We start from the raw sequence: 26,380 nt of genomic DNA, 5'->3' as shown, positions 1-26,380 counted from the left end.
CTACATCAACGATGTCCTAACCGTGCAAGGGGTGGAACAAAAAGCAACAGGATTAGACAGTGACAGTTTGCAGGCATCTTGTGATTTCTGTCCTTTCAAGGTCAGATCCTTAGTTGGCATAAATCAGTGTAATTCTACTGAAGTCAGTGGTGATTTACATCAGCTGAGAATCTGGCCCTGTCTTTCTATTTATAAAAGGGGGTGGGGGAGGAGCCAGATCTAAAAGTATATCTAAATCATTTTCTGAGGGGAGGACTACGGTGTATAGGCCTCTTGGGAAAAGTGGAATAGGGAGTACTGAGGACAGGGACAATATTTCAGAATGAGACAGATGTGGGGAGGCAACAAAAAGAGAAGGGGGAAATATAAGTGTAAGTGAATTGCCTAATTATAGCATAGGGACTATATTTCAGTTTTTCTCCAAGCTACTGATCCAATTAACTTGTGCTGTTAATTAGACTAGTAGTCCAAAGAAAATTAAAACTTCCCCCTTTACCTTTCATGATAGCCCTTTCCAGCATGTGAAAGTCATGGAAATTCTCCCCTCCATTCCCCAAGAGAGAGAACCCTGCAAGAAATTAATCAGGCCTACTGTTTTAAGAGAGCATCAATTTTTCAGATTATTGTTCTTTATATATTATTTGTGGGACCATCTGCTATTTGCTAGGAGCTTTCCAAATACATAAGGATGGTCCCCAGTCAGAAAAGCTAAAAGTCAGATTTTCACACCATTTCACTGGTGACCCATATTCTGTTTGCCTTTGCCAATCACCAATTGTCTGAGTCCACAGCGACGTTCTGATTAGGGGCACTTTCCTATCTAAAAAAATTGTGTAGAATCACTCGGTTTGCATGAAATTAATTTGGCAATATGCTGCCAATATTGTAGCTATGACTCAAGAGCAACAGGCTCTACCGAGAGGTACCTTCAGGGGAAGGTATACGTTAGTTACCATGCATCTGAAGAAGTGAGATTTTTTTTACCCACAAAAGCTTATGCCCAAATTAATCTGTTAGTCTTTAAGGTGCCACTGGATGACTTCTTGTTTTTTAAAAAAAAAATTTGACATCCACCCAAGATATTATCAGTAAAACACTGCCTTTAATGCAGTGAGTGTTCACGTAAAATGAATTATTAGCACTCTGAATATATAATAAATTTGTAAGCAGGAGAATATTGGTAAACTGTAACCAACAATGACAAAAAAAGTCTCTTTCAAAAACCACTGAAGTCAGTGGAAAGACTGATATTGGCATCGTTTAGTGGTTGGAGGAAGGACTCAGATTCCCAGCACTGGCTTGTTTAGGTAAGTTGCTTTTTCCTCACATTACCCACCTGTAAAGGGAGTCTAATACATTGCTACCACACTGTTGTGTTGTCAGGCTCAATCAGTTAACATGTGTAATTTGTTCATAAGAAATATCTTCCATTCACAAGTCCATAAGCCAGGTTCTTTGTTCTGTGTCTGTACAACAACCAGCACAAAAGTCCCCATGTCCATGACTGGGGCTCCTAGATGTTAATGCCATACGAATAAATAAAAGCATTCATATATCCATATATGTGAATAGGGTTGGTGCGCAACAAATATAGTCCCTGTCACAATGCATAACATCATTATCTTCTATTAAGAACATATGGAACAAGCCAAGAGCTTATTTCAACAAGTTGCTTCTTTTATACGAGAACATTGACACTGCTGAAATTCAATGACTTTTGGAGGTTTTCCAAGTCAGTCATTTGTAACAGACTATATTCCATTTTTTTAAAATTGAATTAATTGAACATTAACTTGAGCGACTTAAAATAATGCTGCCCTTTAAAATAAATGCATATCAAATTGAGATATATATTGAATGGTAAATACCATACGTCTCCCCAAGCGATATCTTGCATTTCTTTTGGTAAATATTCCTGACATCTTATTAAGCGTCTTGTAATCTACCTTGAATAAAGATACTATGTACATGAGTACTGGTTTAAAGCTAACTGGCTAAATTAATAATCATTTTACTCAGCTGACCCCTGATGTAAAGGAGTAGTGTAGTCAAACCATCTGCAGATCTGAACTGAAATTCATATTCTAATGATCGCTTCCACAGTTTACATCCCGCAGTTCTGCCAGCCACATTTATGAATTAGCATTTAACACTTCGCCTTCTTTAAAAATTATAACCTCACGCTCCCACCCCCAGTCTGGTTGTTTTAGAAATGACAACTTCATTTCATAATGTACGCTCCCGTTCATTGAATCCCCTCACTTCTTTCCACCCACCCATGTTGTTGTGACTTTGGGACATTTGCAAGTCAGATAGAAGTACCTCACCTTCCTTAACATCGCTCTGACATTTTCCCTTCAAAATCATCTGCAAACAAAAATAATCAACTGTCTTTTCTTCAGACAAATGAGCCTTTACAAAACCCATTCAATCCTAAAAATAATATCAAGTTGGATTATACACCTTGTTTGGAATAATGCCTTGGGGCTACTTTGTATTATCTGGGCATAAAAAACAAACCCATTGAAACATCTGAGCAAAACACCAGATATTGTTTTAACTGTGATATTTATTCATCTCGTCTGTGGCAGCAATAACTTTTGTTGACATTTTGCCAATTGAAGTTTGCACTCCAATATTTTCTTCCTTGTCACACTACTACGGCACCATCCATCCAAAGATCACAGAGCGCTTCGCTAATCATCGATTGAGCCCCACAGTTCCCTTCGAGGTATGGTATATAATTATCCATTCTTCTGAAAACAATGAAAATGAAGCACAACGAGGTGATGGCCAAGGTAATACAGTGAGTCATTGCCAAAGCGTGGATTAGAACCCACGGCACCATTGCTCTGCCTATCTGTGGTACTTATATAGCCCCTATCACCTTAGTATATGAATCATTCACCATCTTTAATATATTGGTATTTAATGTATGAGGTAGGGTAGTGCAGTTATCCCCATTTTACACGTGGGGACTCGAGACAGAGAGACTTAGGGTACGTCTACACTGCATGGTAAGCCCAGGTCTGTGGGACCTGGGCTTGTGGACTTGGTGTTAGCAAGCCCATGCTTGGGTGTCCACACTGCATGGTAAATCAGGATTTATAATTGCTTGGCCTGAGTCTCACAGCCATGCTAATTCACCCAGACCTTCTGACTCAGGTCTGTGGCTTGATCTACATCTTCTCTGCAGAATGATAAGGTTTGGACCCAAGTTACAGTAGGATTTGGACTCTGATCAACCTCACCTAGCAGTGTCCTAGGACCTGGGTGCTTGCTGACCCAAGTCAGAATGATTTGTGTGTGGACAGAAGGGCACTTGGGCTTAGTAAGCAGTGTAGCTCTACCCTCAGTGACTTGCAAAGATCATACAGTTAGCCAGTGGTAGAGCAGGGATGTGAACCCAGGTCTCTCAAATCTCAGAATCAGTGGGTCATCATTCCTACAAGAACTATCACCATAAGGGCACCAGGCCTCCTTACTGCCATTGGGTGAAGTTTTCAAAGGTGCTTAAGTGACATAGAATCCCAAGACCCATTTCCAAAAGTGACTTAAGCACTTAGGAGTCTAAGTCTTATTGCATGTCACTCAGGTGCTTTGAAACTGTACCCTGTAACTCTCTACTCAGGGCTATTATCTGTACCCTTTTGCGGATTCATTTAATTTTCTCTTCACTAGCTCCTTTGCATTCCTTTACCATAAAGAATACTAGCACCACGTTAGGAGAAGTGTCTCACAGAAAGGAAAAATACTGAACTTCAGTAGACTACAGAGATGAACAACTAAAATGATTACAGGGTTGCGGTATGCAGTTGTGTGCACGCGCGCTGCGATCTCCTTATGTGCCACTTTCAGATGTCTACACAACTGCCTGTTTCGCACAAGGAAAAGCACAATTCATGAGTAAAACTAGGAAACTTTGAGCCATAACACCACCCCCTAATTTTTTATTCTCAAGTTCCGACCAGCCTTTCAGGCTTTGGCATGCATTCCAAATCAATGGCAAGGCTGCTGCTTTCAATGAAGTAATTTTTGAATCATCTGAGTGCAAAAGGACCATGTTCTTAGATGGAAAACAGGGCTGGAGCAAAGCAATACAGGGGCCCAGGCATACCATAATATAGGGCCTCCCCACATCTTTACTCCTATAGCCCCCTAGAATGGCAGCAGAATGGAGTCCCTGTGTCCTCCCCAGGAGCGGCAGTCCTTATTCCAGCAGCAGGGCATATACACTTGAATGAGGGGACAAATCTGCTGCTCTCTTCTTCCATATGCAGAGTCCTCTGCTGGATAGGTGTTGTTGGGGGCCCCCTCACCCCAGCAGTGGCTCTTGGCGCTAACTCCTCACTGAGATGAACAGGGCAGTTCTCCCTTCTCAGGGCTATCATTTCTGGATCTCTGTGGACTCAGGAAGAGGATCCCCTACACTGATTACACTGGGGTCATGTTTTCAACATTTTCTTTGCAATCTTGCTCACTAAAACCTTATTTTCCCCTTGTTCCTTAAAGGAAAGCTGAGATTCCAGCATTATCAGGTGACTGCAGGAGTTGAGGCACTATGCCCTGCCTTTCAGTGCCTAGGCTTTAACCTGGCTCTGGGGAAAACCTCTCTTTTTCATGCTCTGAGTCCACAAAAACAGCTATATTTAATTTTACCAGTTTACCAAAGCGAATTCACTGTCAGGCTAGAAATAACCCATGAGAAATTTTTGGCCTAAATAAAAGCTTTTTAGACCCCCCCGTTCACTCAGAATATAGTGTCTCCTCTAATGAAAGCTCCTGCTCAGCTAGGACGTAGAACATTCCTGCTGTGATACAAAGATGCCTATCGTGTAGGAGCTTCATTTGACCATATCACTTTGGTTTGCACTTTTCTGCGTTAGCACCTCTGTAACCGGCACATGGGGAAATCATGATGCAGTTACAGAAGTGCGACACATTCCATACCTCAAGCTGATCAAACAAACTTTAAAATGAACGGCAGGTGGCAAAAATGTGAAAGGCAGCAACGTTTTAGTAGGGCAAGAAAGTCTACCTCTGGGCTCCCTTTTTTCTGTGACAAGACCCCAGATCCAGTTGTCTTCTCCTTCGTTTGTGACTTCTCTAAGTCTCTGGGACACAGCTGTCTCCAATCACTCCTTCTGTGTTGCGCTATGGGGTTTCTGTTAGATGTTTGTTCATCTTCCCAGCAAACCTTCTGCCTGATTCGCTGTGCAGAATGAAAGGTCACCTTGGACCATTGGCTCACTTAGTCTTCTGTCAGAATGTGAAGTCTATTATTTGACTCAAAATATAAAATTCTAGCTTGTTTTATAATATTATATATCTTTTAAAACACTCCTATTGGAAGTACTTAATATTTGCATTACAATATAACAGCAAGAACATCTTATATTTAAAGAATATGATCATGATAAGCCTAAAATAGCCAAAAATATAATGTCCATTGAAATGCTTCCTTTCAATTTAGAAAGGAGGACATGAAGGTTTATAGAAAGTCTTAGTGGTGCTGATGTGGACCTTCTGCACTTTTCACTTAGAAAAGACGAGGAAGAGCTTTGAGCCAGGAATGCATTTCTTTATTCACAATTCTTGTTACTCTAGTGCAAATCAGTCAACCTTTCTCCTCATTGGTAGGGCCGGCTCTAGGCACCAGCCCAGCAAGCAGCTGCGTGGGGCAGCCAATGGTGAGGGGCGGCACATTCGGGTCTTCGGCAGCAATTCGGCGGCAGGTCCCTCACTCCCTCTCTGAGTGAAGGACCAGCTACCGAATTGCTGCCGAAGACTGAAGCGGTGGCAGTAGAGCTGCAGATCGCGATCAAGGCTTTTTTTTTCCCTTTTTTTTGCTGCTTGGGGCGGCAAAAACCCTGGCGCTGGCCCTGCTCCCCGTTATCAACTGAATATTAAATCTCCTCCAGATTTCTTAGAAAGTGTTACATGGGCCCCCAAACTACCTTGGAATGTGTAAGTTTATAAAACAATTTCAAGGACTAGCCACAGTATTTAGCCAAAAGGAGTTTTGAATGAATGACATGCCAAGGTTCCAAGTCTCCAGACTGGGGTATATTGAAAAACTCAGATAGGAGTCATGACTAATAGCTCCCACATTCATGCAAATATCTGTTTATCAAGATGTCAGCTGAGACTTTCTGATCAACAGGGCTGGGCTATCAACAGCACCTTTCCTCTCAAAGTGTTTTACAAAGTAGGAACTCTGCTATTGACTTTACATGGAAGTTGTTTGGAGACTAGGGTGATGCTGACAATCAACTGATTAATAGATGGCTAGACAGGAGCTGATCAGCCAGATTTGTACTGTTAAACTGTTCTCATTAACCAACAATGTGTATTGTATTTGAAAATCTGACTAATAGAGGGCCAACATCAACTCTTCAGCAAGGAACGGCAGATATTTTATTTATGGATTTATCTGTCACCACTGAAGTTACCAAAGTTTTCCTACAATTTTCTCTTATCCTTGCCCAGGATTAAAACAGAATGGGGCCTAATCCTAAAATGGTGTAGATGGGCACAGCTCCACTGAAGCCAATGGCATTATGTCAGTTTATACCAACTGAGGATCTGATCCGTAGATTCTAGATAACACCCCTCCATATCCTAATGAGCTTAAGTTTCACTAATTCTCTTTAACTGTCAAATTCTGTGTCAAAATGAAAGTCATCAATGTTAGCACAATACTCTACAATGGCAAAATGTTTTGATATTCTATGAGGGCAGGAATGTTACTACATTCTTAAATTACACACATACACCAGAACACACCTGTAAGATGACATACAATCCACTGTGTAGGTTTATAAAGTTACAAACAGCAGCAGCAAAACTGTGTACATTAAGTAGTCAAGTAACCTATAACCTTCCGTTGTGTAAACCCATTCTCCTACTTCCTTGATCTCTCTCCATCATTTCTAATGTACTTTATCAGACCTTACTCGGTGGCAGGGAAGGTGCATTTTACATGTTTTTAACGTAGGGTTGCCAGGTGACTGGTTTTTGACCGGAATGCCCGGACGAAAAGGGACCCTCGTGGCTCTGGTCAGCATTGCTGATCAGGTCGTTAAAAGTCCAGTTGGTGGTGAACTGGGGCTAAAGGTGGCTCCCTGCCTGCCAAGGCGCTGTACAGCTCCTGGAAGCAGTGGCATGTCCCCGGTCTGGCTCCTACCCATAGGGGAAACCTGTGGATCCCTACATTGCCCCTGCACCAAGCGTCAGTTCCGCAGCACCCATTGGCTGGGAACCATGGCCAACAGGAGCTGTGGGGGCAATGCCTGTGTTCAGAGAAGCATGCAGAGCCCCGTGGCTGCACCTCTGCGTGGGAGCCGGAAGGGGGACATGCTGCTGCTTCCAAGAGCTGCTTGAGGTAAGCGCCATATGGAGCCTGCACCCCAATCCACTCCCGTGCCCCAACCCCCCGCCCCAGCTCTGATCCCGCTCCTGCCCTCCGAACCCCTCAATTCCAGCACAGAGACCCCTCCTGCATCCCAAACCCCTCATCTCCAGCCCCACTCCAGAGACTGCACCCCCAGCCAGAGCCCTCACTGCCCCCCAACCCTCTATCCCAGCCCTGTTCCCTCTCCCATCCTCCGATCCTCTTGGTCCCAGCCCAGTGCACCCTCCCGCACCCCAACCCCCTAAGCCAGCCCAGTGAAAATGAGCAAGTGAGGGTGAAGAGAGAAAGCGACAGAGGGAGGGCAGATGGAGTGAGTGGGGGTATGGCCTCAGAGAAGGGGAGTGGCCTCAGATGAGGGGTGGGGTAGAGGTTGGGGCATAGGTGTTTGGTTTTGTGGAACTAGAAAGTTGGTAACCCTACCTTAACAATCTCTGCTCAACTATCGTGCTCTCCACTCTCTCTCTGAAAATAGTTCCCCCTTTAAAAAAAATCCAATGGACAATAACAACAAGAAATATAGAAACAAATCTTGGGGTTTTTTGGTTATTCTTTTAATAAGTTCCAGCTGTGAGTGATATTTAAAAAACTTGTGATTAACTGGTTATTACACTGAAATATGATTCTGGAAACATCTCCACATATTTCTTCTAATACTTCAATTCATATTAGAGTATTAATGATACTCTAATAGAGTCCCCAAGGAAGTGATCGGACAGCACAGCAGAGTGCAGGATGTCGTTGTTGAGAGCAGGCATAGTATAATGCGATGGCCAGGCATATAGCTAGGCTCACTGACAGTCAATGGACTCTAGCTGTCACCGAGTGGTTCCCATGGGGACTGAAATGACCACTCGGCCAAGATCCAAAGAGATGGGAAGATTTTATTGTGAAGATATGGCCGCACATGGAGAAGGAAGGCCAGGATACAGGAAAAATGGAAGGTGTGTTCTGATCGGCGCAATCTATATGAGGGCTGAAGGACTGATCGATCAAGGTGATCAAGGTGAATACTTTATTGGCAAAAGGGGAACTATCAATGTGTAATCAAAACTAACTTACTTCACCCCTTTAATATGTTTACAAAGCCCATGTAATAATTTGTGTTAGGACCTGATCTGAATATGCTCTACATGTGATATTCCCAAAGACTGAGCCCTCTGATTTGCCTGAAAAATGTGTTCTGACTTTTTCTTGTATACCACACATAACAACATATAGTATACGCAAATACGTTTCCTTATTTATTCCTTATACAGGAAAACTCCCTTACATTTCACTAGAAGCTTTGCCTGAGCAAAGACTACAAGGTTCCCTCTCTGTATTGTATACTATGGAGCAGATCCTCAGCTACAGCCAAAGAGCACAAGTCAAGGGATGTTTTGCAAAGGTGGCTTAAAGTTTAACTGAGCTAGGGAGGATATCCCCAGTATAAGCTTGATCCTCTGGTGGCATCAAACCAACATGAGGGCTCGGACATTGTTCACCTTGCCTGCAGCCAGGTGTCATATTACTGGCTATGCACTGTCTTGAACCTGCAACTGCTTTGTGCGGGCTGTTTCCCCTGCACAAGGTTAAAGCAGCAACAAGGACACTGCAACTTAGATCAGGCTGCCAGAGGTTGAACGAAAACACAGCCGAAGACTGTTGTGGTCCACAGCCATGACCCGCTTTTATCTAGCCACCCACTCTTTTCTTTGCCTTACTGTCAGCAGGGAGGATGAGTGGAAAGAGAGTCTCTTTGTCAGGTCTACGCTACCAGTGCATCCCCCTTTACATTGGGGTTATCCTCCCTGGGTCAATAACATTTAGGGACAGATTACACCAGCAGTACTATGCAAAGGGGTCAGACCACATAAGTTGGCGTTATAGCTTCATATTGGCAGCATGTATGGCAAACCCTACCAAAAGAAACCAGAATCACATAATGGAGGAATTGTTAATATAAACAAAGCATTTAAATACATGGCCAATTTACAGTAGTTCTTAAATATCATCTCTTTCTTTTCAAACCATATTTATTTTTGCATACATGGTGAATGAGGATTGTGCATTCAAACAACCAGACCCATTTATTACCACACAAGGTGGAGATGGGAAAAATCTATTCAGTCATCTATTCAAACTGTCCTCAAACCAATGCAGGATTATTCCCTACAGTATGATTTCTAACATTTTCAAAACCCAGGTACCTCTAAGGATTGGGCTTTCATCTCATTTCCTTTGGAAGACTAAACAGATCCCATTTTTCCTGATAGTCACTCTAAATTTTCCTTCCTGTAGTTTTATCCACATTTTATAATTTTATCGTCTCCTCTATGCATCGTCAAAAACAATTCCTGACCCTCTCTCACCATCTATACCTAGGCTGCTATGGATGCTGGGGTTGCTGTCCCCCAGAACAGCATTTTACCACTTTGTTTTTAACGGTCTTTGACATAAACACACCATACAATATTCCAGCACATTTTACTCGGAGGTATTGTCATGGTTTGGTCACAAAATAATATTAGTTGCTGCCTAGTGGATACCCACTCGAGCGATGGTCTAGAACACAAACACAAGCTACTTTCAGTCATTAAGATCATTCACACTTGAATAAAAATATAAAAGGCATTGTATACCTTGAAATTCTACATGAAGCTGGAATCCCATTGAGGGATTCTAGTAACAGTGACAAGTATCAGAGGGGTAGCTGTGTTAGTCTGGATCTGTAAAAGCAGCAAAGAGTCCTGTGGCATCTTATAGATTAACAGATGTTTTGGAGCATGAGCTTTCAAAAGCTCATGCTCCAAAACGTCTGTTAGTCTATAAGGTGCCACAGGACTCTTTGCTGCTAGTAACAGTGAGAACCACTAGAGTGTTTATGTCCACAAGTGGAATTACTATCTTCATTTATCTACATTTTGGAGTTGTTTTTTTTTAAATCATGATTAAAAACATCCCTCTTCTCCTGCTTAATGTTTATTCCCCCCCTGCATCTCATCTCCTATATCTCAGGTTCTGTAGTCCTGAATCAATAATAAGGATGTACACATACTTTTAAAAGATCATTACAGACTCCCAAGTATTATTCCTTTCCTTGAAAAGCTTCTTTTTGCCTTATAAGAGTATTTCCCACCCAGTGCAACAGGCATCTATTTTTGCTGTAAGTGGTGAGGTGGGGTTTCCAGTGTGTATGACAGAGGTAGGTCTGTTTATAAGATTCTCTGGCAGATTGTAAATTCTACTCACAAGTTGTTCTCTCAGAAGAAAAGTTGCTTCCCCCACCCACCATGATTAGAGATGGTGCCTCTCTGAGATAGAGTGGAGCAAGAGCTAGGATTGATTGCATAGAGAGAAGGCTGGTTTAATGCCACTCCAAACGACAACTTGTGAAGATTAGGAAGCTGTCAGAATCAGATATCAGCAAAGGCATGGGATTGCTTTGTGAAGTCAGTTTGAATTAATTAATGGTTGCTTCTCTTTGATATCACTTTGATATTTGGCTGCAGCTGGATAAAAATCAACCACAAAGGAAACTTCATTGTGTTTATCATTGCTTAGGACTCTGTTTAGCCAACCGTTTTCTATATCCAGCAGTTGCCTTTTTAATTGTCCTAGCACTGTGCATGAGAAATAGGCTTTTATTAATAAATGGAGTTGTGGTGGCATGCTTTTCAATGACTGCTCCTCTCCACTGCTGAAAATACTTACAGCATGTATCCTGGGAGCAAAGTCATTAAGAGATTCCAGCAGCGCTGCAAGTGAAATGATGTACAGCTCCAGAATAAGACAAACGCCAGACTCAGCATTCAAATATATCCCTGTATTTCTTTTCCAGATGAAAAGCATGTAAATCTTTTAATGTTACTGCTTTTTATTGCTAGAAGTATGTAGCGATAATGAGACGGGCACATTGAGAACACAGCATATTGGGTTGGATCCTCACTGTGTGCAAAATGGAGTTTACAACAGATTATATTGGTTTATGTCCACTGAAGATCTTGACCCATCACCAAAACATGGAACTAAGCAATATTCAGTGACATCCTCCAGTTGTTCTGAAACCTCAGATCTCCGGAAGTACACCTAGCTATAACCTCGGCTATATTTTTGGGATGGTGTAGTGAGGCGGCCTGGCTCCCAGGTGCCCTGGAGGACGAAGAGCCCAGCCGGAGGCCGGACTGTGCGGAGCTACGGAGCTCTGAGCCTGCCCCGCAAAGGGTCAAGTGCCAACCCGGAAGTATAAAGGCAGGCCCTCCGAGCTCAGTAAGGGACCAGCCATCAGAAAGGCCGGACATCTGCGACCGAGCTCCCGCTGGGGAGGCAGCAGAAGGCAGTGGCTGGCCTAGCCTACCCCTCGCTCACTATCTCGGGGAGGCCTGGCCGAGCCTACCCCACGCTCGCTACCCAAAGGAGGACTGGCCGAGCCTGCCCTGCTCCAGCTACCTGGGGGAGGAACTGAACCTGCCCCGCGCTCGCTACCCCGAGGAAGATGGGCCAGGACCGCCCTGCTTTGGCTACCCCGAGGAGGAGCCGAGCCTACCTTTTGCCACCTACCCCGAGGACTCGCTGAGCCCGCCCGTGGACACTCATCCTGAGGAACCGATGGTGGTTGACCCCTCTGCTGACACCACGACGACTCAGGTACTCAATGAGGGGGAGAGTGGAAGTGGCCCAGGGTTGCCGACCCCAGTCTGGCTGCAACACTGCCAGAGCCAATGTCAGTGTGTTGCGGCCAGGATCCCCACTGACACAGCAGCAGACTGTCTGCTGCTGTTAGGACCCTGGGCTGGGACGCAGTGGAGTGGGAGGGCCTGCGTCCCCACTGTCACCCAACATCTGGGTGGCAGACTCCTCCTCTCCCTGGGCCTGAGGAGGCCAAAGCCTAGAACTGTTACTGCTCGGCCCTGCCTAAAGGCCTGAGCCTATTTGACTTGCTAGTGTTTGTTGCCCCGCCCTGATCCCAGGGCCTGGGCTTTATAGATTGAACTGCTTGCTCAGCCCCTGCTTGAGGGTCTAAGCCCTGCACGAGTGTTTGTTGCCCCGCCCTGATCGCAGGGCCTGGGTGTTATAGACTGAACTGCTGCTCGGTGTAGTGAGGCGGCCTGGTTCCCAGGCGTCCCGGAGGACGAAGAGCGCCCCCCCCCCCCGACAGCAGACCCCTTACAGATGGGCACCCACAACACAGCCTTCTTATAGCTGGCAGACCAACTCTGACATTTCTTTCATATTTTCCTTTAGCTGAAGGTTTTGGATGTCTACAGAGACCATTCCATAAACAGGGTTGTACTGCAGACAGACCCTTCCATCCAGAAAAATCATAAAAAGGGCTTTATAGACTGCATATGACATATAAGGATCACTTGACAGCCACTGACGCATAGCAGGGTTGCCAAACTCTGCGTGGAATGTAGCAGTCGTTCAGCACTAGCAACATTACACAAAGGTTTTGAGCAGTGGAAGTGAAAATTAAATTATCCTACTGAATTTGGAGAGGGAATATTTAAGTAGGCATGCCATAATTACCCAAATTGTAATTTAAAGCAGGCGTTAGGATTAACACTCTTGCTTTTTTCAAAATGTGCTATATTTAAAGTGGGACTTTTGATGATTACTAAGTGGGCATAATCTAGGTTTTACTTCTTAGCCAGTGTATGGCATCTTCAAACAGCACCGTGCTCCCTAGCAACCTGCTGTAGCACTGGTTCATTACTGGTTCAGATGGGAGTGCGCCAGCTACTGAAGCACTAACACTGCTAATGTGCAACATCCTGGATTGCCCCTGGAGGTCTCCCACACAAGTAATAATCAGATTGTATTTCATGAGATCTGATGAGCGAACAGTGCAAGGGCCACATCTGGGTATGGAAATTGTATGGTGGGCCATGAATGCTCAAGAAATTGAGGTTTGGAGTGTGGGAAGAGGTGTGGGCTCTGGGGGTGGGGCCAGAAATTAGGAGTTCAGGGTGTGGGAAAGGGCTTCGGACTGGGGCAGGGGGTTTGGGGTGCGCGAGGGGGGGTGAGGGCTCCAGCTGGGGTTGTGAGCTCTGGGGTGGGCCTGGGAATGAGGGGTAGGGGATGCAGGAGCGTGCTCTGGGCTGGGACCAAGGGGCTCAGAGGGCAGGAGGGAGTCAGGGCTAGGGCAGATGTTTGGGATGCAGGAAGGGGTCAGGAGTGCAGGCTCCTGGTAGTGCTTACCTCAAGCAGCTCCCCGAAGCAGTGGCATGTCCCTCCTCGGCTCCTACGCATAGGGGCAGCCAGGGAGCTCCGCACGCTGCTCCATCTGCGGGTGCTGTCCCTGCAGTTCGTATTGGCCACAGTTCCTGGCCAATGGGAGCTGCAGTGGTGGCACTTGGGGCAGGAGCAACATGTGGAACCCCCGGCTGCCCCTACACATAGGAGCTGGAGGAGGGACATGCCGCTGCTTCCGTGCGCTGCGAGGAGCCACGGCATGGAGTAGGGCAAGTCCCAGACCCTGCTCCCGAGCGGGAGCTTGAGGGCTGGATTAAAACATCTGAAGGGCCGGATGTGGCCCCCAGCCCGGAGTTTGCCCACCCCGATATAGGAGATGGACATGATATAGGAGAGCCTTTTGAAATAAGGCAGATTGCCTGGCAGACCTGGTCACAATGACAGAAGTTTGTTGCACATACAATATAAAACCCCCTTTGCAGTCTGAGGTTGTGGCTGTGACCACTAGACCATGCTTCCCAACCAGACCCTGAGTGGGGACCATTACAGGGCCTAACAGACACTGCTACCAAAGTTCTCCAATCAGCCGTACAGGGACACAAGCACGCCTACAGTGGAGCACCTATAGGGACGCTACTCGAAGAAGAATGAGGTTTTCTACCTTTTTTTTTTTTAAAACCAACACTTCCACATAGAAATAAATAACTTAGAAGTAATTAGAATTTTATAAATTGCACCCACTGTGGTCTTTCTCCATGAACTAGAATAGTTTGAGATATAATTTCTAATATAACATCAATTCAGAAGTCAATATTCATTGTTTAGAAGATGCAAATATTATTAGTAATGTTGACATCAAGACAGAGTAACCAATGGAGGAGTTTATCTGTTTTGCTGATATGCACAGTATATCAACTTCAGCTTATATTCCTTTGACACTGTTTTTTGGTTCTCCATCAAGAGAAGATACTATTCTGTAAATGGTACCTAAATGTCTAAAAATTTGGATAATAAAAACTCCATTATATGAGAAGGATTTTCATAGCTAAAGGAAAAATTATACTAATCAAGAGTAGAAAGAAGCTATTGGATCCTCTCTCTCTCTCTGTATATATATGTTCTGCATAGGCTTAAACCCCTTCAGCCAGATAATCACAAGGACTGGATACTGGTACAGGTTCAGGAGTGGAACTACCATCAGCCACCTCCTCTACATGGATGACATCAAGCTGTATGCTAAGAATGAACGAGACATCGACTCGCTAATCCACCTGACGCGGATCTACAGTGAGGATATCGGGATGTCATTCGGACTGGAGAAGTGTGGCCGGATGGTAGTGAAGAGAGGGAAGGTAGTCAAGACTGATGGGGTGGAACTACCAGCGGGCCACATAGCAGACATACAGACCAGCTACAAGTACCTTGGCATCCCACAGTCACATGGAAACCACGATGAGGAGGCAAGGAAGACAGCAACATCCAAGTATCACCAAAGGATAAGACAGGTCCTGAAGAGCCAGCTCAGTGGGAAGAACAAGATCCACGCCATCAACGGATACGCCCTGCCGGTCATCAGATACCCTGCCGGTATAGTGAGCTGGCCAAAGGAGGACATGGAGGCTGCCGATGTGAAAACCCGGAAGCTCCTCACAATGCACGGAGGTTTCCACCCCAAGTCCAACACCCAGAGACTGTATACCAGCCGGAAAGAAGGCGGGCGGGGCTTGGTGAGCGTCAAAGCCACTGTCCTGGATGAAACCCGGAACATCCAGGAGTACATCAGTAAGATGGCCCCCAAAGATGAGCTGCTGAGAGAATGCCTGAGGCAGCAGCAGACATGGGAGGAAGACCAAGCAGAAGAAGTGCCATGGCAAGACAAGACCCTGCATGGGATGTACCATCGACAGATAGCTGAGGTGGCTGACATTGGGAAATCCTACCAGTGGCTGGAAAGGGCTGGACTAAAAGACAGCACTGAGGCACTGATCATAGCAGCACAGGAACAGGCACTGAGCACCAGATCCATTGAAGCAGGGGTCTACCACACTAGAGAGGACCCAAGGTGCAGACTGTGCAGAGAGGCCTCAGAGACAGTCCAACACATAGTGGCAGGATGTAAGATGCAGGCAGGAACAGCATACACTGAACGGCACAACCAAGTGGCTGGCATTGTGTACAGGAACATCTGCACAGCGTATGGGCTAGACCCTCCCAAGACCAGATGGGAGATTCCACAGAAGGTTGTGGAGAATAGCAGGGCTAAGATTCTGTGGGACTTCCAGATCCAGACGGACAGGCAGGTACTGGCCAATCAACCAGACATCGTGGTAATAGACAAGGACCAGAAGACAGCGGTGGTGATAGATATAGCAGTGCCAAGTGACAGCAACATCAGGAAGAAGGAATATGAGAAGCTGGAGAAGTACCAGGGCCTGAAAGAGGAACTAGAGAGGATGTGGAAAGTGAAGGCCAAAGTGGTCCCAGTGGTGGTAGGAGCACTCGGGGCTGTGACTCCTAAGCTGGGTGAGTGGCTCCAACAGATCCCAGGAACAACATCAGAGCTCTCTGTCCAGAAGAGTGCAGTGCTAGGAACAGCTAAGATACTGTGCAGAACCCTCAAACTCCCAGGCCTCTGGTGGAGGACCCTAGGCTGAGGAAGACACATACCACCCATAGGGGTGAGAGGGGAATTTTTTTTTTGTGTGTCTTCCTCAACCTCGGGTCCTCTACCAGAGGCCTGGGAGTTTGAGGGTTCTGCGCAGTATCTTAGCTGTTCCTAGCACTGCACTCTTCTGGCCAGTGATTATATATATATATATATATATAAACAAACTTTTACATGATTGTATCTTCCTGAATATGATTAAAACCAGAAAAGCCTTGAGATGTCAGCTGGTGCTATGTTCTTCTTCAGCTTCCTTTTTTGTTGTTGCTGTTAAAGTACATCATTAACTTATTAATTTCATAACAAAAAGGAAATTTGGTTAAAATAGTGATGCTGCAACTTTAAATTACAGAACTAGCTTAGTATTTAATGAGAGATTTAGCACAGCAGGGTTTCTGTTAAATTAAGTTGTGCCTTCACATCACAGTGGGAAAACAGGTGTATATTGGTTTAGAATTATGGAAATGTTGACTAATTCCAAGGCTTGTAATCAAACAGCAAGGCATTTTGCAATATTTTCTTCCAAGAATCTGCATTAATCATTTATGTCTGGTCCCATTTTCTTCATGTCCTCTAAAAGGCTGAAACTCAAAGGAATATATACAACATCAATGTTTTCATTTCTCTGCTGAGGATGAGGTTTATCAGCTAAAACTATAAGAAAAAGAGCGGAGTACAGTGCATCACCAAGATAAGTTGAAATGGATAGTGGAACATGCAGCAAATGAAATGTAAAACAAAGCCCAAGCATTAAGAAGTTCTTCTGGTTTTCATATGGGGCCCAATACAAAACCCACTGAAGTTGATCTGAGTCTTTCCACTGTGGCCTTTGGATCTGGCCCTCATTTAGAGGATGACACACAAGAAGCACAAAAGCAATTCAATTAATCCAAGAACCTAGAGATCCTTTTGGCTGCAGATGTCTTTTACTACTGAACCACACACAGACAAAATCTAGTATTACAATGAAGCAGGATGAGGCAAGATGTCAAGCACATACTGGTCCCAATTCTCCCCTGGTGCAAATCCAGTTTGGTGCCCAACGGCAATGGGAGATGGTTCCTGTTTGTGCAGAAAGAGATTAGGTGCATGCTCAGCCATGAAATCTGTATGCTGGTTCCTTCACGTTCTGCAGAAACTGCTAATGTAGTCTGATCCTAAGACATTGACGTTAATGAAATTGTTTTCATAATCTTCAGTGTGGGCTAGGGCCGGCCTGCAGTGAAACTGGGCTGGATCTCCAATTAAAGGGAAGTAGAATCCAATGATCTCAGTACGCAAATTGCAGCTCCAGACAGAGTGAATCTTACTGACTTACAATGAAGTTGTTTTGTGCAAACACTGCTTGAGTGTAACAAGGTGCTACAACCTCTATAAAATATTAGCATGCAGTGGGTACAGAATATAGTAGAATAATATGTGCATTCAACACTGGCGATGGAACTATGCTTGGATTATTCTATTTTCATTTAAGAATTAGGTGCAACTTGAAAGTAAAATCCAGTGTTGCCCCAACACTTAGAATCACGTGAATATGTGATAGGACTCACCTTTCTTTTTTTTTTTTTTTTTTTTAAGAAAAAGTAAGTTTCTAACACTAAAAACTGCAGAGAAAAAACTGGAAGTGTGACCCCTAAGGTTGAAAAAGTAGAAGGCAAAATTAAAAAAAGAACCCAAAATCTATTGTTTTAAAAATGTTTGTGATTTTTGAGCCAGTCTGATGTTCTTTGAAGGCTTGGCAACACCGGTAAAAAACAGTCCAGACAACAGCCCCACAATGACTGGTTACAAAGAAGCAGGAGATGCAAACTGCAGCATTTAGCTACTGGCCCAAGTAGGGAGCCGTGCAGAGCTGAACCACACATGAGGAGCTCCGTTTAGGGCACATTCTGGGCTTCCGCAAAAGCTGGGAGTGCAACTTTGACAGTCCTTCTGTGGGCTGTGCAGTGAGAAAGGGGACTTTAAGGTGGTAGTCCTTGGAGTCCTGGAGATGTTATAACAAGCAACAAAGCTTTTCATTTATTTTCCTGCATCTGGGCTAGAACTTAGAGGACTTTCTAGTGCCCTCTCCCTCAGCGGCTTCCACTTAAAACTAAAGGAGGATATCCATTCTGCTATTGCAGGACTTTTGTGTCACAGCGATTTCACACTTAGATCATCAGGGTAGCTTAAATATTTAGCTGTGACACCCCGAGTACGTTTTCCAGACCCAGAGAAGAGCTCTGTGTAAGCTTGAAAGCTTGTCTCTCTCACAACAGAAGTTTGTCCAATTAAAGATATTACCTCACCCATGTTGTTCTCTACAGTTCCTTTTCCCTGGTAAATTCCATGACTCTCCCACTTGTACAAGGTGGACCAGCCAGATCCTTATTTTTCAAACACATGGAGCTGAATTCACATGCAGCACATGGGAGCTAAAGAAGATTTTTTTGTCATATATCTGCTAGATCGAGTGGTGTGGAATCTATACTTATCAATAAGAGCTATAATTTTACTCTGCCTTTTGTCTTCACTTCTGTACAGAACCTTACACTGCAAACAAGTACTTGAGTTTTTTATTCCACATATGACCAATACTCAGCTGTATCCAACAGCATGATGTAAAATATTAAATTGACTGATTAACTCCAAAGATATGTGGTTATCAAGTTACTACCTTGAAATGTGATGATTATGACTGTAATTTAGAATTTGAAGATTACTTATTACACACTACACACATAAGCAACTGATCACTAGTACAACTGTATCTATAATAACTGTCAGCGCAATGGGTTAGTGGTTACAGATTGCTGAATAACAAAACAAAATGGGAGAACATTTTGAATACAATTATATTATAATATTTTCTAATGTACATCAGTACACAGCCATCAAAGTAACTGCTACGTATTGTTTAGAAACCATTATGCCTACGCTGGCTACATTTTGTCCTTTTCCGCTTTTCCCCCTCAAAACCAAAACCAAAACAAAACCAGACACTTAGGAAAAAAAGAAATCTTGGTGTGTGAAGTTTTGTTTTTCTATTTACCTTTTTTCCCCCCAAAAATCTGAGTCCACCTTACACTTCAGAAGCTGCTGCTACCCAGCAGGGATCACTATTATTTCCAGCCAGGGGACATTCTGTATAAGAGCACTTTTCTTCCAAGCTAATGCCATCGCTACTAGACTGGCCAATTGGCATGGCTACAGAATGTGAACTATCAGGTCAGAAACCCTCCTTCGTAAAGGCCAAAGTCATTTCTGGCACTAAGAGCCTATAACTAGCATCTTCAGAAAAGCGGCTATTTTGTAGCGATAAAGTGATTAGGTTCAAAAAGAAAATGTACTCACCCCAGGTAAGGTTTTAATATTGTGCAGTGCATTCTGTGCCTCAAGTGCAGCTTTTCTTGTATAAAATGTTACGAAACAACAACCTAAAGAGAGAAATGAAAAGAAATTACCAACAATAGTTTGTGAGACTACAATGGGGGAAAAATGATTGAATAATGCATTATGAAGGCTGATAATGTGAAGTATAATGAAACTGCATGAATGCCATGAATCAAAGGAAACTTGTATTGTTTAAAATAAACTAATAAAAAAAGCCACCCCCACATGTTGTATCTATAGCACGCCTAAACCCTTAGCAGGCTATAACCACTTTGAAATTAAGTTAACCAAAATTCAATCAACCTCATAGCATAAACAAAGTTATATTTTGTGTAGGTTCTCCATTAAGGTATGATTATAAGCAGGTTGCAAGCTAAAAGCAGTAGAAATTTACCAAAGCAGCCCAGCTAGAAAAGTGGGCTTAAAAAGCAGGACCTTACTGAAAGAGACATATATAGGAGCTAAGCTTTTCTGGTAAACTAAAATCATGCCTCCTAAGGAGGGTTGGGGGTGGGGCACTGTGAAACCTGTGAATAGAAGTGCCTCAGTTTAGAGAAGGAATTCAGTGTGCCTTTTTAAGGACACTGGAGCCTGCTGCTATCTGTGGATGCTGTTTGACAGTCCTTTAGCTGTATCTTTCCCAGGTCTTAGGTAGAGGAATGGATTTGTGGGCAAACATGGCTTAAAACCACCTTAGTTCCCTACCCTTTCCCAGGGCTGCGAGCTCTGTGCTGTGCCTCCAAAAGGCAAAGTACAGAATCTCATCCTTGGATTCAATTCCCAAACTACCACCAACTCTTCTATTTTTAATCAAAAAACTTCATGTGTGGCCATGAGCTAGCCAGGTAAGTGAGGTGCTTCAGTTCCTCAGCTCTATTTGGATCAGTTTATTTATATATCTTATAGGGATGCATGGCGGGAGTGGGGCTTACAAAATTCTTTGAGATACTAGGCTGAAAGGTGCGACTAAAGTGCAAACCATGATTTGTAGATCAAAATGCTATATATTTTACTAGAGTTTCAGAAGACCATCAGCTATACATAGGCAGCTGCAGAGGGTTCAGAATCTTTTGAGGGGGGGTGAATGAGGACTAGGATGTTGACTGCATCATACCCCTTGCTGCTTACCAAGATGGTGTGATACTCAGTATTCCAGTTTCCATTCAGTCATTCAGCACAGACACAAGTGGTAAGCAGGATGTGGACAGAGACAGAACAGAATACAACTAGCACAGAATCTTAATTAGTCTAGAAGGAAGGTTGGAATCTTCAGAATACTCCCTCCTGCCACCTCTCCCTTGGTTCAAGCTGCAGACTGTGCTTTGAGTGCTCTCTGGGGCTTTGCAGTTGGGCCAGCTACAAATGTTACCTTTATAACAAGCAAAGGTAATCATGTTCCCAGTCAGAATACATGGGGGGATCTTATTCCCTAACACAGAAATGCACTCACAGGCAATACAATATACTCACACAGGCAGGTAATGAAGACTTATCACAGTCAGGAGAAACACCATTCACAAATGAATGCCAGTAGATCCCCTTAAAATTTCAGAGTTTACAAAAGAGCCAATTTGGTAATGATTTCAGTCATTTGTGGGTCATTCAGCAGGATCATTCAATCACTCAGCAATTGATTGTTAGCCATTTGTGCTTTTTATAGGAGTCCAGAGTTTTAAAATCTTCCAGTGAGGGCAAGCCTTGTGATTTCAGATTATTTTACTTCAGAATTAAACCTGTATTTGTGCCATTAGTCAATAATACAACATAGAAATGCAGCAATGATTTTTTTCCATACTTTACCAGCCAATTTTACATCACACTGTCTATCATAGCCTCTTGGGTTAGTTTTATTTGTTTAATACCTGGGCTCTGGACCCAGGGATTGTGAACAGATGCCAGGGAGGTCATGATTTCTATGCTCCTTCCCATGTTGCTAGATGAGAGTGGGGCCCACCCTAAATCCCAGGTAGAAGGGAAGGGAGTCCTGGGTTTATTCAAGTGGGACAGAGTGCTAAGACCCTACAGCTGACCCAGCATTCTGGTCACCAGGGCTACATCTACACTGAAAAAAACCCTCAACCTCCCCCCCGCAAGTCTATGGCCACAAATCTCAGAGCCCCGGTCAATTGACTTGGGCTTGTGTTACAGGGTGGGTCATGGGGGAAATTTAGGCCATGTCTACACTAGCAAGCTTATAGTGACATAACTGTACCAATGCAGCTGCACTGCTGTAAGAGCGCTCAGGTAGCCGCTCTAAGCTGATGGGAGCGAACTCTCCCGTTGACATAATGAATCCACCCCCAACGAGCGGTGGTAGTTATGTCAGCGGGAGAGCCTCCTCCACTGACATAGTGCTATCCACGCTGGTGCTTCTGTTGGTGTGAATTACATTGCTCAGAAGCGTAAATTATACCAACAGAAGTGCTAGTTTAGACACAGCCTTACTTTCAATTGTATTTTGTTGCATAAGGTTGTACTGGGTGGAGGGGACCCAATCAACAACACACTGGGGCTTATCAACTCGGAAGTGTCCAGTCAGTTTGTGGTGGGCCAAAGGGCAAAGAAGGGAGCCTGTTGCATCAGGTATGGAAAAGTTTGAGACCCTCTAGAGCAGTGTTTCTCAAACTGGGACCATCGCTTGTGTAAGGAAAGCCCCTGGCGGACCAGGCCAGTTTGTTTGCCTGCCCCATCTGCAGGTCTGGCTGATCACAGCTCCCACTGGCCATGGTTCACCGCTCCAGGCCAGTTGGGGTTGGTGGAAGTGGTGCGGGCCGAGGGACGTACTGACCACCGCTTCCAGTAGCTCCCATTGGCCTGGAGCAGTGATCCGCGGCCAGTGGGAGCCGCGATCAGCCGGATCTGCAGACGGGGCAGGTAAACAAACTGGCCTGGCCTGCCAGGGCTTTCCCTACACAAGCGGCAGCCCCAGTTTGAGAAACATTGCTCTAGAGTAGCGTTCTTGGCATTGGCCCAAAGAGCTTGCATCTGAAAGATGGAGACAGCAAGACAGGACATACTGAGAAATTATCATGGGGTTGCTACTTGTGGGCTTCATGAAAGAAAGTGTTTTTAAGGGTATCTGTAAGAGGAGAGGATAGTGACTCTGTGAACAAAACCTGGGAGAATATAGCAGCATAAGAGACAGTACAGAAATGCATTAGGTAGGAGGTTAGACTATATGGTCACAACGGTACCTTCTGGCCTTAAAACTTGTGGATCTAAAAAGGCCCAAAGATGAAATGCTTCAATTACTTACATCTATTTAAACATTTATTTTTTTGATTAAAAATAGAAGAGTTGGTGGTAGTTTGGGCAGAACTACCTCAGCTGACAATGATCGGGTCTGAATAGATCTGCTAAGGAGGGTGGGGCTGAATAGAAAAACAGACTGGCAAAAGTCCACATACTCCAGAGGAAACTTTACACTTCAGCTCAGGGACTTTTCAAGAGGAGTTCACCAAGTGGCCCCAACTTGAATTGCTGTAGTTCCACAGAGCAGACCTGGATTTGAACATGATTTCAGTGTAAAATTCCTGCATCTTGATGGTACATGAAGGATTGTACCTCAGTACCTGGCTCTGAAGTCAGCTCAGAGCCATGTGTGTTCCCTGCAGATATCTAGGGAGGGATTAGACCTATCTAAAAGCAAGAGGGCACTTTGTAAACCCCTCAAACTGAAACCCTCTGCATCCCAAGTAACTGGAAGCCTGAATGCAAATCCCTCAGGTCAGGGCAACTGTCAAGGTTAAGTCCATTCTGGGGCTTGGCAACCTGGAAAATATCTGACGTGGAAGGTACCATGACAGTCTACTACAGACTAACATTTAACTAGTTTAATGCTGAGGTAAATCCAGGTGGTACTGCATCTTCTTGATTGTAGAGAAACTGTACAATCGCTAACACATGAAAAATAAAACGAATACTTTCACTACTTTGGTGCAACAGCTGTCTGAGCTCTGTTGGTAACAGCTTTGACAGTAACACACGCACTATTGTTTACATACCAAGAAGAGACATGGAATGGAGCACAAAAGTCTGTAATGTCCTAATAACATCAGCCATAATGCCCTGGCTGTGGTGCCAGATATCTGAATGAATAAAACTGCCATCACACCAGAAAAAGTACGATGGCAAACACTGAAATGTCTGAGAAATGGAGGACAAAAACAGAGAGGAAGCATTTCTATTTCTCCAAACTTCTGAGGGCGAAATGCTCAGATAGGTGCTCCACAGTATGCAACACCAACACCTCAGCCCCACCAAAATAGGGTCTCTTATCTCAGATGCTTTTGCTTTTTCTTTAAAAGCAAATTTAGAGCTAGAAAAAGACCTCAAGGACTTCAGTTTCTAGGAGTGATAAAGTGGTTCATTCTCCATGACATACTCAATCTCTGGCCTTTGCTGAGGCTGCCAAAGGCACCAACTAGTGCTAATGGTAGAGGCTTTGTTTATTAGTAGAGATCTGTTCAGTGAGATTGGAGGGAAACATGTTTCTGCAAATGTAGGTAAACAGGACACCAGCAGTGTATATGAATTTATGTTGTAATGGTGCATCTTCTGCATTTTTAAATGATAGTTTAAAAGTTTCAGACCATGCAAAATATAGAAAAAAAAAAAAGACAGATCCCTAAAATCATATGGCAAAGATTGGAAAGGTTCTGCTGTTTTTCTGTTTGTTTGCTTTTTTTTAACAGCGAAACAAATGCAGCTTTCTTCATGCACATTGTTACAGCAGCCAGTTCAGAGCCCCAGTCTGGGATTTTCAAAACCATCTAAGTAGCTTACTTGGCTAACTTTCAAAGGGACTTGTGCGCCTATATCTGTTAGATACCTCTGAGAATCCCACCTGCACTCCAATATGTGAAGAAAAAAGTGCAGATCTGCTCAAAGATGCCACCAAAGGAGTGGGGGCTTCACTGGATTGCAAGTATCTCAGTAGATATCCATGCAACATAGTTTGAGGTGATTCTTCAATCACTTCATTATTTTATCACTTTCTCCCAAATCAAACAAAGGCAAATTGCTCAGTGAGGACTATTTACAGGCCTAGTTTCAAACAGCTTAGTAGCATGGCCTCCTTCACAAAGGAAGTGTCCAGAGTTGTGACTGACATCTTTCATGGCTTCCTTTAATGGCACTGTAATCTATGCAAGAGGCTTAATCACTATAGCGCAACAGCTGATCTCATGACATCTCTTTGCTACAGCAGCTGAAATTCTCTAGGAAAAAAGAGTGCTGCTTGGAAGCCGAAAATGACGCCCTTACGGTGTGGAAGTATTGGTGGGAATGAGACTCTAACTCACTCAGGCTAACACACAAACACGACAGTGGCCCAGCTGTAACTATGCTTCTGTAGGGTAGATGCTTCCTCCATGAGTGAAAGGGGTTTTTCCATTGATGTAGTTTATTGCTGCCTCTCAAAGAGGTGAGTTAGGTCGATGGAAGAAATATTTTGTCAATCTAGTTGCATTTATGCTGTGGGGTGGGGGAGGTTAAGTCAACCTAACTATGGAGCTCAGGGCGCAACATTTTTCATAGCCTTCAGTGACATAGCTAGGTCAAAGTGTAGACCAGACCTAAGTAAATTCAGGGGTCCATCACTGTACTTGCCTCCTTCTCCACTTGATCATAGATGCTGGATCAGTACTCAACAAGTTACTCTCTTGCTTGATCAGAGTTACCAAAACCATGCACTGGTTGGCTCCCTGTATTGTGACCAGGGGTGCAGCATTGTAAACAATAACTCATGAGGTGGAAGTTCCCAGCCCAACATCTAGAGAGCAGTTTACAACACCTACCCTCCCTTGATACTGAGGTCATCCTCTGGTTACAGAACCTGGACAGTGACCCCTGATCTTGCCGCAAAAGAGAGAATCACTATGCCAGGAATTACATGATCTATTGAGGATGGAAATGTCTGTTTAGCTTTTGGTGTGAAAATGCTCTTTTAAGCTCCTGTTTATTCTTCCCCTTTAAACTGAGTTCATAGTTGCCAGTCTATGGTTAATGGGGAGCTATGCATGTGCAGGAAGAAGCGAAGATAACCCTTAGTTTTTGGCTGGAATTGCAAAATCTGTTTTCTTGTAAGGGCTCTGTTGTAATGATTTGGCTCAGAGAAAACTAGTGCAGATTTTCCAGGCCCAAACAACTTTTGGTTAAAAGGAAAAAAAAATAGAACAACAACAACATATTTCTTGGACTGATTTTTGAGCTTTTATAGTTTTGAACTATCCAGAATTGTCAATTTGGAGCTGCACTGTGTTGTGAATATTATCACCTGCTGCCAGCATCTGACCCCTAGCCATAGGATATAGGAATACAAGAGCTTATCAGTGTGCCTTCAAAGCCTAAAACAACTTAAAAGTATGAAATCTGCTTTACCTTCTAGACTAATAAAATAAACCCTTCAAAACAGCTATAATGATTATCTGATGATTGAACTCTGTATTCTTTTAGCAAGTAACAGAATCCTAGCAGACGAATTCAATTAAAGATACATTCACATTCAGGACATCAACAAAGTCATCATGTTGTGAATTGAAAATTCCTTTAAAGGCTGTGTTTGAATTCTAAGGGGCTACAGATCTAGGGACGGAAGGCCCTGGAAGGCTAAATGAGTGAAGTCCTGCTATGTTTCTCTCTTTCTGTGAATGAAGCTAACTTTTGTAAGTGAATTAGCAAGCAGAACAGGTGCTGGCTTCATGCAAGCTTGGAATCTCAATGGGGACACTGGTTACTTGTCAATTCGGCACAGT

At 43.9% G+C, this 26,380-nt stretch overlaps 1 protein-coding gene across 13 annotated transcripts in view; it reads right to left on the bottom strand.

The window, feature by feature from the left end:
• The window catches only part of CELF2 (CUGBP Elav-like family member 2), a 703,635-nt gene that overhangs the window by 101,890 nt on the left and 575,365 nt on the right, over window positions 1-26,380 (bottom strand). For all 13 annotated transcript variants that reach the window (XM_075064174.1, XM_075064147.1, XM_075064171.1 and 10 more), the window contains one exon: window positions 19,587-19,669. In XM_075064174.1, the coding sequence (XP_074920275.1) occupies window positions 19,587-19,669 (83 nt within the window). The remainder of the gene's footprint in view (window positions 1-19,586; window positions 19,670-26,380) is intronic.

Source organism: Chelonoidis abingdonii, chromosome 1, assembly GCF_003597395.2.
Source record: "Chelonoidis abingdonii isolate Lonesome George chromosome 1, CheloAbing_2.0, whole genome shotgun sequence".
In the NCBI taxonomy this organism is placed as follows: domain Eukaryota; kingdom Metazoa; phylum Chordata; order Testudines; family Testudinidae; genus Chelonoidis; species Chelonoidis abingdonii.
Note: the sequence above shows the minus strand (reverse complement) of the source record. Positions and strands in the feature narration are given on the sequence as shown.